The following is a 14262-nucleotide window of genomic DNA, read 5'->3' as shown; positions in this document are numbered from 1 at the left end:
GACTACATTTCCTTCCCCTATTAAATGCATAAGGACCAGGAGACAAAGAAGAAGTATCCCCATTTATCTTATGTTAAGAATTAGACGTCCTAATTTTAAACTAACGATAACAATAATAATAATTACGTAAGAAAGGAAAAGCAAACACAAAAACAAACAACAAGATTTATACAGGTTCACCTCAAGGTGAGACTACATTCTGTCTTCTGCCGCTGCAGTAATCCACTATAAAGATGAAATAGTTTACAAGAGAAATCGTACATACTTACAAGTGTTTTCTCTAACCTCTCTTGGGCTGCAAATCCAACTCCTTCTCGGTGATGATCAATGATAAAGCCCTAATAGCAACAACCCCCCATTATAAAGAGAAAATTAGGGCAACCGCTTTACAAGAGTGAAATTTCCAAATTGCCTTTAATGTAACAACAGTTAATATATCGTTGATTGATTCAGCGTAGGGCGTTGATTAGAGTCCACAACTTAACATCATACCTATGCCATCTGAAGATAGTTGATTAGTAGGTGATCCTATTGCAGCCTTGATAGATGCAACTCCTTGATTGACCATCCCCCATGTCGGTTCACCTAGTAGACCACCCACCTTGTCCAAATCCATTATTCATTGATGTATCTGCTATACCAGTAATTTCAATCCTCAACCTTGGATTCTCATGTTCCCCTCCATGGATGAAGAGCCATATGCAGTTGTGCCTTCATTTGGAAAAAAATTGTTATTGAGTTCTAATCCCGTTTACATTCATTGAGAACGAGAGGTAACGGTGATGACAACAAAGACAACAAGGTGATGGTGATGGTGACGACGAGGCGACAACGATGACGACGGTGTGCAAATGGGAGTGGGTTGGGCGATTAGGCAAAATGATAAGAGAGGGAAAGAACATGGAACGAGAGACGAGCAGGGAGTGTGACCTTTCGCCTTCACCGTGGACCAAATTAGATGACCAAAATATCATTTTTTCACTCGAAACCAGGTTTCGTACCCGATCACGCCTCTATATATACACACAACCTTGATAGATGCAACTCCTTGATTGACCATCCCCAATGTCGGTCCACCTGGTTGACCACCCGACCTTGTCCAAATCCATTATTCATTGATGTACCTGCTATACTAGTAATTCCAACCCTCAGCCTTGAATTCCAATGTTCCCCTTCATGGATTGAAGAGCAATATGCAATTGTGACTTGATTTGGAAGAAGTTGTTATTGAGTTTGAATCCCGTTTACATTCATTGAGAACGAGAGGTGACGATGATGACGACAAAGACAACAAGGTGATGGTGATGGTGATGGTGACGATGAGGCGACGACGATGACAACAGTGTGCAAATGGGAGCAGGTTGAGCGATTAGGCAAAATGAGAAGAGAGGGAAAGAATAGGGAATGAGAGACGAGTGGGGAGCATGACCTTTGGCCTTCACCGTTGACCAAAATTAGATGGCCAGAATACCGTTTTCACTCGAAACCAGGTTTCGTACCCGATCATGCCTATATATATTATATTTATATATACACAACCTTGATTGACCATCCCCCGTGCCTCTATATATATATCCTTTTCTCTTCTCTTATTTTGGGGAGTGTATATTTCTTCTCTAATAAATTTAAATGATTAAATAAATTCAAGAAGATTTATGTTACAATTAGTCATGTATTTCATTGGCAGAAAAGAAAAATTTTCAAAGTCCAAAATTCCTTTTAAATTTTTTTTGGTTATGTTTCGCTTTCCGAAACTCATCATTTAAATGACGGAACATCACTTAATTATTTGCCAAAGCTACATATAAACATCCATTAGACAACTGATCTATTCTCTATAAGGCCAACCGATAGCTTTCCATAGGATTAACAGAAGATTAGACTAGAAGCCCTCTTTTTAAGATGGACCCCCATTGAACGAGAAGCTTACCATATAAACCCTACAACAAGTCATGTTTTAATTAGTCTTCTTTAATGTGGTCACATGCCTCTGGTAGTGGAGGGGACTAACATAGTACGCTAAAAGAAATGGCCTGTTTCAATCTAGACACCCGGTTCTACTGAAAATAATAGTTCGACCTTTTAATGTGGACTTTTATATGTCTGATGCCAGTCCAGTTTTTTTTTTAGTTCATCCTTTATTGGAATACATTTTTTAATATTTGCTATATTTCTTCTTTTTACTGGACCATTTTGCACGGCAGCTTTTAAGATGCCTTCAGGAAAGATTCTTTTCCTTGCAGCAATATCTATTCTGTCTCTAGAGTGGTCCAGTAGTATCATGTGGAAATGGAATCTGAAAGAGAGAAGAGTAGTCTGAAGCAACTGCTCCCCACCTAACCAATATGACCATAGATTAGGTTTTAAAATAAACTGAAGCATTCACACCGAAAGTGAGGCTGTCTTCTCTCTACTCTTCAGATTCACGGTCACAATCCAAAAAGAAGAAGATCCCCCTGTTCTGAATGCTTGTCAAGCTGTGTAGACCCAAGTGAACCCTATGTTTAATTCGTTGCCGCACCTACTCAACCTGTCCAAGTTCATTTTTTATTTCAAATATGTCGGTTGCCACCAAATCTGATAGGCTATTTATTTGTTCCATGATCATTATCATCTTAGTCAGGGCTGGGTGTTTAGGAATCCTAAAACCTGAGACGTCTCAGACATAATAGCCACCTTGATCGTAGTCTGAAAAATTAATAAAAAAGTTAGGAGTAACTGCATTCATTAATCCACATATACAACATATTGAGGTTTTGGTTTGACAAAGGGAAATTAGGGTTAGATGCTAAGAGATGAAAACTGGAAAACTTCTGTACTTGAAAATCCATTCTTATTACATACATATGAAAGAAAGACTTTGTCGTAATTATTACAAGTATGCCATCTTTGAATAAAGTTTTGTTTTTGCTTGTGTGTGTGCCTACTGCCTAGCTTTGAATCAAGTTATTATTACAGTGAGCTAACATTTCCTATCTGCATAAGAAAATAAATGGTATATTTAATGTTCAGGAAGCTACCCTGAAAAAAACTTCAATACCTCTACAACTGCTTTTTGTTTCCGCTAAGACGATCCGATTTCTAGCTAGATTGGAAACTATATTTTCACCATTTTAATTTTAATCTATTCAGTAAAAATTTTGGGCTCTGCTCTCGGTAGATCTACCCTTTCAATCATCAGTGCCCTAGAATCTATATGCTCGTGAAGAACAAGAAAATTACAGTTCCTAGATAAACACTCGAGCCCGTTGCTTCTTCGTTGGTTTCTTTCTCTTACTCTCTCTCTCTCTCTCTGGCTGTACTGCTGTACTGCTGTCTCTGCTCCTGTCTTCCGGGCTCTAGTTTTTCAAATATCTGATCCAAGCTTTTCTCATCGTAGTTATTGTCTTATTAATTGAGATAGACGAGACTACGGATTGCGACAGAGACATGTAGAGTAATTCTAGGCCAACTTGCTTCCATCCGCATTTAAGATCACAAAGAAATGGAGACACAGACGAGAGAGAGAGAGGACGGCTGCTTTCTTCTCCCCTCGCTATTTACAAACGCCTTCAAGACTATAACAGACAAGAGCAGGCTTGATGCAGAAGTAGGTTCCGATCAGTCATCTGCAGAGATATTTTGCATTTATAAGATTTCACTATCTCACTGCGCATGGTCGTATCTTCTTTCCGTAGTAGAATGTGCAAAAAATAGACTGGACTAAGTGACTCGTCACAACATATTAATCATGAAAGGAATTATATGGACTTAACGTAAGGAAATTAACATGGGTTTCGTGTTATGTTTGATGTCTTTCTCTCCTTTCTCACATTCGACCAGTGGGAATTCGAAGTCTTCTGGAGTTGAAGGATCTGCAGCCTCTCGGACCAAAACAGTTCCGTCACAATGTAATAAATGTCAAGAACTCAAGAAAGATGAGAAGAGGTTTAAGACCATGTACTTGATTACTATATAGGAGATGGGAAGGCATCTTAGACATTCATAATATCGACGTTCTCTGTTTAAGAAATTTCTGTAGCAGGCAGGTTGCCGAAAGATGTTTTGTTCAGATTAATGGCAGAATCTGTACAGCCAACATGTCACATGCTTGCCCAGCTAATATCACACGTATCCATAAAAGAGCAGGATATTTTATCAGTACTGTGAACGCTAGAGAGATAGCAACATATCAACCAGAAATGTCCGGAAAAGATGTTAACGGAGAACTTTTTCTTTCCCGGTCAGGTTAGTATTCACGGTCCGCCTGTCGAATAACCTTACCTTGTATCGTGAAGAAAAACAAGAATCCCTAGTAGATAGAATTGACATAGAAGAGAAGGTAAAGAGGCTTTTACGTGTTAGTGTGAAAGACGCCCTTAACCCACTTTATATTAGACTAAGATTACGCAGGAAAGATTATATAAATGCCCTTGATTTATATAGCAATTACTCTAAAACTCCCCCTCAAGTTGTGCAATAAATAACTAACCATAACGTGTTACATAAATAACTAAAAACCTTCTTAAAAACTTTTTTTTAAATAAATCACTCAACTACTCATAGGATATAACACATGGAATATAAATCTTGTTACTCAATACCGCATCTCAAATAAAGGACAGTCTACTTCGACATGTTTAGTTCTCTCGTGAAACATTGGATTACTTACGGTAAGATTAGCAGCTTAATTGTCACAGCCCATTGTCGTTGGCACTAATATTGAGAACCCAAACTCCTCAACTAAAGATTTTACCTACAGAAACTCACAAGCTATATGAGCCATAGTCATGTACTCTGCTTCTACACTAGACTAAGAAACCTTTGTTTGTTTCTTACTTTTCTATGTAACTAAATTCCCGCCAACAAGTGCACAAAAACCACTAGTAGACCATCTGTCTACTTTAGAAAATATATTCAGCATCAGGAAAACCCTTAATCTCAAGATTTCTATTAAGTTTATACTCTAATCCTTTCCCACGTAATTGTTTCAAATCCTTTAATATTTTGTAAACAACATTACAACGAACAACTCATATGGACTCCATATGTTGGCCTAGATGGCTTCTCAAGAGGGGAGTGAATTGGTATTTTTATAATTAAAACTAAGCACTTATATGAAAAATTGAAAACAAGGAAAATGATAAATAAGCACAAACCAGAATAGAAGATATTTTTTTTATCGATATTCCCTTATTTGTAGTCATTGCCCAATAACCCTTACTCAAGAAAATTTTACTAATTTATACAAAAAGAGCTTATGAATCTCTTTTAAGCACAAATGATTGATCATGTACTAACACACTGACTCACCACCCTTTGGATAATCAATCACACATTCTAACACTCTCTGAATGATCATCATTTTTTAATTGATCGATCAATGCTCTTCATTTGATTGAGTATCACCCTCTAAATGATCAACCACTTCAAGTGATCCAAAACTTTGAGTTTCCCCAAATATCCAGTTCAACATCAATCACCCAAACTCATAGTAATATGCAATCCATTCACACTACTAAGCGAGTATTAGTGTGAATCTATTGAGGAATCATTGCCATAGTAATATGCAATCCTCATAGTTCAAATCTAACACACAATGATTTTGTTTTCTCAAAATTTTCATGACTTGTAACCACTAATTTAGAAGACTGACAATATGTAAGGAATAATGCAATCACTTCACTGTTTCAATCAGTACATCTCAAAACCCTGAAAGGGTCTTTGTGAAATGGAATAGAAGGAAAAAGAAGAAGAAAAAGCTAGTAAAATATGATCATAGACAACTAAAAATCCAAACAAAGATATAATTCAAACACTTTCCTACTCAAGCTAATCAGGGAGAAAATCTATGCCAAAATTTTAGGAGTTCTTACGATGGCATTACCCAAAATTAAGGAGAGCAAATCTTTGAAAAGTCAAATTCCTCAACATCTCCTAAGCTAAAGGACATTGGTAATTTTTTGTATAAATCCAAGATAAGAGAGAAAAACTTATTTAAAAAGTCAAATTCTCTTTCAATTATCATTCAATATGGTATCTAGATCCTATGGTAAGTAATCTTTCCTTGGGCATTCCTATCCTCTATGGATTCTTCCTTTTCTCTAAAATTTTCTGTCATTGGTGCTCCCTCATTCCTCTCTTACCCACCTCTTCCCTCCTGAATAATTTTTCGTGCAAATGGCACTTGTCAATTCCTCTCCTTACACTTATTATGTGTTTGTAACCTCTTTATAACACAAATCTCCATTAACTTTTCTAACACTACATACATGTTATGGCGTGATCAATGGGAGTCTATTTGATCCTGATAGAGATCCAAAATTACCCCCAATAAAGTAGAAGGAGAAGAAAAGAAGAACAAGAGAAGAAGAAAACGAAAAGAAGAAGAAAAACATAGAAAGTAGCGCTACCCAAAAATTAGAAAGTGGTGCCAAGTCCTAGAAAATAGGATCTCAAGGGTAACAAGATAAATTTGCCCCTCAAGGAGCTAATCAAAGTTGGAGTCATACTTGCCTTTCTTATAGAAGATGGAATATTGTTAGAATAGAAAGATTTTTTCTTTGATTGATGTAATCTTTTAAACTCATAGAATCTCTCTTCGATTGATGTAATCTCTCAATCTCCTAGGACATCTTCTTAATTTATGTAATTACAGAACCCTAATAGATTGAATAGTTTCCCAAATAATGCATTAGAAAAAGTATAAATAGGGGTATTGGTTGAAGAAAAAATCCATCAAACCTTTTCCAAAGTCTCTATTGTCTCTCTTTCCCCTCACAAATTAGTCCCCTAACACCTCTCCTCTCCCTTCATCTCTCCTCTTTTCTCTTTTCCTTTGAGTAATTAATTCTGACCAAAACTCTCCGATTAGAAGATAAATTTAGCTAAAAAACTAGGATTCTAGGAGAAAAGAAAACTCAATTCACACCAATGCATGGAAAGATCATAGGAAAAGGAGAGATTTTTGGCAGAACTGACCTTTAGTACTTCCATATAAATATCTCCCACAATATAGATCAGAATCACAAATTGTTTTGTCCTTAAGAAACTAGACTCAAAGAGATTTAGTTTGATACCTAATTTTACATAAAAAGCATCATTCTTGAATCTTTTATGACCTCATTATTTTTTTTATTTTTTGCTTGGTAGTTGCGAACCCCAATGCAAATATCTCCTTAGATATAGATCAGATTGACATAAAATTTTCTCCTTATGAAACTAGACTTTGATTGATACCTTTCATTCTAGAATATTTTTTCTTTATAAAATATACTTCTTTTGAGAGAGAATTTGATAGATTTCATACTTTGTAATCTGGCCGAATTGAGTACACTTTCTTCTTTGCTAACATGACCAATGACTCTTTCGATATTGATATCTCCCTCTATAAACCTCAAATTGAGAATTGGTTTAACAAGTAAGAAAATATACTTAAAAATCTATCTTTGGACATACAATTCTCCGTCTAAAGTTTCGTTCTTGATAGAATAAAATACCTCAAAAGTAGAATATTTTTGCTGCTGATCGAACCTCACTTGTTGTCTGACCTTTGCTGCTTCAAATATTGATTTCACTTTGTAAAAAACTCCAATTACCAAAATTCTTTTTATGTTGGAAAGTAGAATCAAAGATACTTCTGCCAATATATAATTTACACTATGAAAAGTTTTTTATGGAGTTACGAACACCAAGAAAACAACGAGTACAGGGACATGATAAAAAGAAAAAAGATAGAATACGAACTTAAGCTATTAAAGATAATAGATCAGAAAAATATCACATTATCTCTGTGGGTTAACTGAGTCAAGTCATAGAACCCTATTTGATGTAATTATTGAAAAATTAAAAAAATTCATTGACATGATGTAATTTGAGTACTATGAACCTCTATTTATAAGAGAGAAAACAAGTAGAATCCAATTAAAATTAAACTACCTAGTTACACCTAAAGTTAAACACTAAAAGATAAGTCCTAAAATAATTGAACAACTAAACATAAATAAAAGACTAACATAACTAAAATACTTTTAATTGAGACTCTTTTTGTGAGACCTCCTCCTGTGAGACTCCTGTAGCACTTCACCATATTAATTTTGGTTCTATGAGACTTCTTGTGAGAGTCATGTGAGACTCTTCCATATCTCCTCTTCAACAATAACTTATGCAAAAAATATATACTACCCAATACTCGAGTAGGTAAAGGGGAAGGATCCACACTAGAAAAAATGAGTTGTTCCATTGACAACACTAGAGGGCATACAATTTATAAGAAAGCATGATATACAGATGTATATGGCAAATAAAACTAGAGAACATTAATGGACAATATAAGTGCTCGGGCAACTTCTAATAGGTGTTTGTTTTTTCTTTCATCCACACCATTTTGTTTAGGGGAATAAACACATGATATTGGTTGAATCATTCCCCTTAGAAAGAGTCTAGATTGAGATGAGAGATATTGGAATCATCAGATCAAAACATTTACACTTTTATATCAAATTGTGTGTGAACTATAGTACGAAGGATTCAAATATGGGTAAAACTTTTAACCATTCTTTCATCAACTAAAGTCATGTAACACGAGAATAATCATCCACAAATATACCAAATTACTTGAATTGAGTAATATTTTTAACATGAACTGGTCCCCAAACATCTGAATGTACTAATGAAAAAGGTATTGTGCTAAATTTATGAACTTTAGGAGAAAAATCTGTTCTATGGTGTTTACCCAACTCACAAAATTTACAAGGTAGAATTGTGAGAGATTTTAAAGGAGCAAAAAGATATTATAGTTTTGGCAAGGAGGGATGACCAAGTTGATTATGCATTATATTGCGTATTGATTTGATAAGACTTGTACTGAACCTATTTAATTATCAAAGAAATAAAGGTCTCCTCTCTCATGGACTACACCAATCACTAGCTTCGTATGGATGTCATAAAAAACACAAAGACAGAAAAAAATTACAAAATAATTGAGTTTCTTTGTTAATTGACTAAGAGACCTAAGACTAATAGAATTCGAGAAACAAATAGGACATTCAAAAGAGATAATGAAGGACTCAAGGTGGATGTATCCACATCTTGTACTTTGGTTTGAGATTCATCGACAATGGAAACAAATCAATTCATTGTACAAGGAGAGAGATAAGACAAATTTCAAATTTTATGGGTAAGATGTTCAGAGGCTCCAAAAGCAATGATTCAAAATGAAGGACTACCACATGAGAAAAAAAGAAATATACTTGTACTGGCAACTATAGTAGTAGGGGCAGTAGTGGAAGAAGTCATCATACCTTTTAACATAATATTCTTCTGTTAAAGTTACCTTACTCTTGAAGGATTTTGTAGGGCCTTGTTTACTTCATATGTAGAATTAGAGGCTTGATTAGCTTTGAAAAATTCCAGTTTGCCATGCAAGTTCCATCAGTTCTCTATTATACTATTATAGAGACCACAATAAGTGCATATTCTGGAGGAAGAGCCATTACCATTCCCTATTCTAGAAGTAGAATCACCACTACTTGTTCCTCTTCCCCGTCCACAGCTCCTGCTTCCTCTACCTCTACCATAAGTACCTCCCCCCTTCACTTGGGAGAACATGGCAGTAACTTTCTAACTATTCAAGTGGTGAATCAGGTCCTTCAACTTGAATTCAGAGCATGGTTGCACAAACATCATCAATTGAAGGTTTGTTTGTGGAACTAGAATTTCTGACTTTGCAACATCAAGGTATGGCTTTAAATTGGCAAATGTAGATGACTGTAACAAGGGCTTCTTGTTGTTGTTCTTGAGTAGCAACATCTGAATAAAGCTCAACAAGTTTTGATTCTTAGAAAAGTCCTTTGAACCGAGTAAATATTAATCATTAAGATTGTCACCTTGCTTGGTCATATAAATTTCCTTAAAAATATCATAAAGTTTTTAAAGACTAACATGTATGGAATATAATTTAGCACAACTTTTCCAAATGTCCTTGGTGGTATCCAAGTGATCAACATTGTTGGCAATTGGTTCTTTCAAACTATTAATGAACCAAATTATAAGAAGAGCGTCTTCCATCAACTATCTTTTGTAGGAAGAATCTTCTTCACTAATAAGCGGAGGTGACTGGGTCAGATATCCACCAAGATATCTGGGAATCAAAAAATGTTTCTTCGATTCTGACCATGAAGGGTAATTGGATAAACCCTAAAGAGAAATATTAGTGATTTTTAAAAAAATTATATTTTCTGAAATCACCAAAAGAATTGTGAGACTTGCTTGGGTATTCATTCATTGGATTTTCAGCCATGCTTGACTAGACTCTCAAACCTTTTAGAAAATTAAATAGAATACTTGACAAAGTAGGATAACAATTAGCTAAGAGCAAAAGAAATTCAGCAAATATAGTGAATAAACACTTCAGAATTCAGCAACCTTTCCTAATATTCATACATGTACACTCACGTGCATGTATAATACCAGCCAACTAAGACTAGAATTTTAGTTGAATATATGGAAAGACATATAAAAAACATGGGTGAGCTAGGATTAAGCAACAAAAGAACAGTTAGGGAGGCACAAAATATTGGCCGAGAAAAAAACAAGTATAAAACCTCAAGATATAGAAGAACTAACAAGAGAAATATCACCAAATCATAATTTAGAGTTTCATGCTACAAAACGAGGAACATGTATCAAACTGAGATGAATTTTAGAAGACCCTTCAAGGGCAGTTTTCAAATTTCTGAGATTGATTTTTTACATAAAACATCACAAATTTATGAAGGAATGAAGATTGCACGAAACAAGGAATTAGAAGACGAGTAGGAGTTAGAAGGCTAAACTCTGAAGAAACATTTTGAAATTTCAGAACTCAATTTAACAATCAATGATTCAATAAACAAGTTAAATTTTTCGAAAAAACCAAGGACCCTGTTGTATTCATCTAGCTAGTGTATGGAAAGATGAATCTTTTTGCCTTCAAATTGTTCTTACATGCCTTGAGTGAGGCTTGTTTTTGCTTCTTTTTTGATTTCTCCTTTTTTGTTTGAGAGCATCTCCATGAAACCGTAGAACTTCTGCTCTGGTACCATGTAAGATTCTAGGGTTTCATATCTTGAAGGTAAGAAGAGAAGATGGATAAGAGTTGAGAAGAAGAAGAAGAAAGATGAAGTAGAAAAACTAGGGTTTAGAGAAGGGAAGTGTAGAGAAAGAAAAATAATCACCAAAAGAAGAGAGTGCCTACTTGCGTAATCTAGCACTCTCTCTTACTCTTTATTTATAATGAGAGAAAACAATACAGACGAACAAATATACCCATACGCTTAAGTGCTGAAATATGTAAAAATTACACTTACGACATGTATAGCTACATAGGGTAGAATCCTTCTTCTTTAACATACACACAACCATCCTCTTCCGAGATGGGTTGAGGTTGTTCACTCCATCTCGACGTAAAATTAAAATACACTTTCAGAATCGAGTAATAGAAAGATGAAAATTGGAAGACAATTTTAAGTAGTCGGGCCTTGGATCTTGTGCAGTTCCACTGGGAGCTTGTGTATGCAATGAGGCCAAGGACCATCGGTGATACTTTCCGGAGAGATACTACGGTTACATTTCCAGTCAGCACTGATACACTTGAACCCTCCGCCCAAGGCAATCTGCCACACCCTATCACCCTTCTTCATTCTCCCCTTGGCCTCAATGTAACTGAGCTCGTACCAGACTGACGACGATGAAGTGTTGCCTATACGGTATAGCGTCATTCGGGAAGCTTCGACGTCAAGAGGCATCAAGCGGAGGCTCTTCTCTATCTGATCGATGAGTGGAACACCGCCGGCGTGGATGCAGAAGTGATCAAACACCTGCTTGAAGTTGGGCACATAAGGTGCCCGTTTAGGGTTGTACAGCTTACGTACCAGTAGGTTGAGCACATACCGAAGCTTCTCAGAGATGGGAAGAACAATGGGGCCAAACATTCTGATATTTATCTCCAGGGCCTTTGCAGCATTCCGTGGGAGATCCTTGGAGAGCATCATCCCCAGCTGGCCTTCGTTGTCTTCCCTCAGCCCTACACAGTTGAAGGCGTTGTCGTCTGCCCCTATATGGGTCCGGACCAAATGATTCAGAGAATATTTGGACCGGGCCCGGTCGGCAGACCGGTTGGAGAGCAGGACTGCAGCACCACCCATTCTGAATAGGCAATTGGAAACCATCATGGAACGATCCTTCCCGGAGTAGCAGATTGGGGTGATGATCTCTGCACTCACCACCAAAGCCCGTGATTCATGGTGCACCTGGAGGTGAGCCCGAGCAGCATCCAGAGCTACGAACTCAGCACTGCAGCCCATCCCGGACAGGTTGATGCACTTGACATCTTCCCGAAACTGGAACTTGTTTACCAGCATGTCGGCCAGCGACGGATTCGGGGCGAACACAGAGCAATTGACGATGACCACGTCGATCTCTTCGGCCTGCACTCTGGTCTTCTTCAGCAGGCACTCGACGGAGGAGAACATGATCATTTCAGCTTCTTCCCTAGCAGCGTCCAACGTGGGGTCTAGTGGGACATAGTGGGTCAAAGGAGGCAGCGCCGTCTCCTCGCCGAGACCTGAGAGGTGCAAGACCCGGATGTGAAAATCGGCCAGGTGACGTTCTTCTTCCCGGTGGAACAAAAGGTAGGAATGCTCCTCGAATGCGGCATGCGGAACCCGGCAAGTGTTCGGGGGATCGTAGCACGTGAAATCAACGATGTGGACGGACCGACGACGATTAATGTACCAGACTGTCGCAACGTAGACGACGATCGCGAGCAAGAAGGCGATGGACTCCAAAGTGGTGGCGCCAGAAGAGATGACCTCTGGTTTCAAGACGACGATGGCTGGGAAGAGGAAGAAGAGGAAGAAATGGGGACAGTCCTTGGCTTGAATGGGACCAAAGGAAACCAGAAACCTTGTGACTAGAGCAAGCATGGTTGCCAGATGAAAAACAGACTCTCTGGCAATTGTTTCTGCATGTAGAGGGAAACTTTGCAAAGGTTTGATATAAAATAGGGAGGCCTAGGGAGAAAGGAATAAATGGGACAGTTGTGAATTAGGTAGGACGTAAATGGGCGGCACCAAGGGACCCACCCACCCATTGTATTCCAGCACCTTTTGCTCAAAGCTCTTTCATGGCAGAGTTTGCCGTAGATGGAAAAAGATTCGAGTAATAGATAAGAGAAAGAGTACACCAAAATATCCGTTCAATTTCAAATATTCAACTGCATGCATTCCTCTCTTCACCAATGTTAGCTGAAAAATTTATGAATTTCCCTTTCATAGTAAGCTGTTTCAAATGGACTTGTCTTTGGCTGGCCACAACCTGGAATTCAAAACTATCCTTCTATTTCAAAAAATTATGTATAAGATATATGATTTTATGTCACAGTTCCATATAATCTGCCAATGGATTAGATAACATCTATGCTTTAACAAAGATTTCATAAGAAAAAAAAAAAAAAAAAAAAAAGGTTTTCTTCCCCAAGTTTCAAGGAAACCAGTTTCATACATTTTTGAATCTGTTGTTTAAGAGTGAGTAGTATCTGTTAAGCCATCCCTTTCTGAAGCTGTTACTTACCTCTTTCATCCATTGTATTTAGGGCTTTCTCTTTGTCTTGTTTGTCCCCAAAGTGTTATTAAACTCTTCTTATAGGATCTCTCTCAGAGTTTAAATTTTTTTTTTTAAATGTTATCAAGTAAGCATACTGGAAGATCTAAATACTTGAAAAACAAAGGACAGAGGTTAATGCTATGCGACCTGACAGATCTTAACCATGGAAAAAGAAAATCCTTCAACCTGGTCTGTTCTGAGCCTTTTTTTTTTTTTTTTAATTTTTTTTTAATCCTGTCAGTCCCTTACAATGAATAAGAAAATCCACCTATCTGGTCAGTTGTCGGGTTCTTGTCCCATGAGTCCTTTACTTTCTCTCCTCTCCCTGCTACTCCTACCATTTCCTTTATATTCCTATCACTCAGTTGATCTATAATTTATATCTTTTTACCTTTTGTTGGTTCTTTTAAGGATATAAACCCTAATTTGTTTTTGACCAACCCTTGATTAGAGTTTTAATTAAGGATCAGCTTGAAAAAAAAAGGCTGTCATCTCAGAGAAAAAGGGCTCTAGTTGTTGGCGGGCAGATCCTCATTAAGTTAATTTTTATGATGACAAATACCTACTAATTAATTATGAAATTTGAATGAATTATTTTGGCCAATAAACTTAATGGCAGTACAACCATATGACATATTA

The 14262-nt window shown here is 36.9% G+C and overlaps 1 protein-coding gene across 1 annotated transcript; it reads right to left on the bottom strand.

Annotated features, from left to right (window-relative positions):
- Positions 1-11188: 11188 nt before the first annotated feature.
- LOC137937682 (3-ketoacyl-CoA synthase 5-like) lies at positions 11189-12976 on the bottom strand. Its single transcript, XM_068782797.1, has one exon. It carries the CDS (start codon positions 12942-12944, stop codon positions 11484-11486), a length of 1461 nt encoding a protein of 486 aa, XP_068638898.1. The 5' UTR covers positions 12945-12976; the 3' UTR covers positions 11189-11483.
- Positions 12977-14262: the final 1286 nt, after the last annotated feature.

Source organism: Aristolochia californica, unplaced genomic scaffold, assembly GCF_029961685.1.
Source record: "Aristolochia californica isolate CCGP_79_NKW_82.1479 unplaced genomic scaffold, dmAriCali1.0.hap1 SCAF_7, whole genome shotgun sequence".
Classification (NCBI taxonomy): domain Eukaryota; kingdom Viridiplantae; phylum Streptophyta; class Magnoliopsida; order Piperales; family Aristolochiaceae; genus Aristolochia; species Aristolochia californica.
This window is presented reverse-complemented; position numbering and strand designations above follow the sequence as displayed.

Bases quoted from the DNA above. Each gene is read 5' to 3' on its own strand.
- LOC137937682 (XM_068782797.1), bottom strand. From the start codon at position 12,944: ATGCTTGCTCTAGTCACAAGGTTTCTGGTTTCCTTTGGTCCCATTCAA.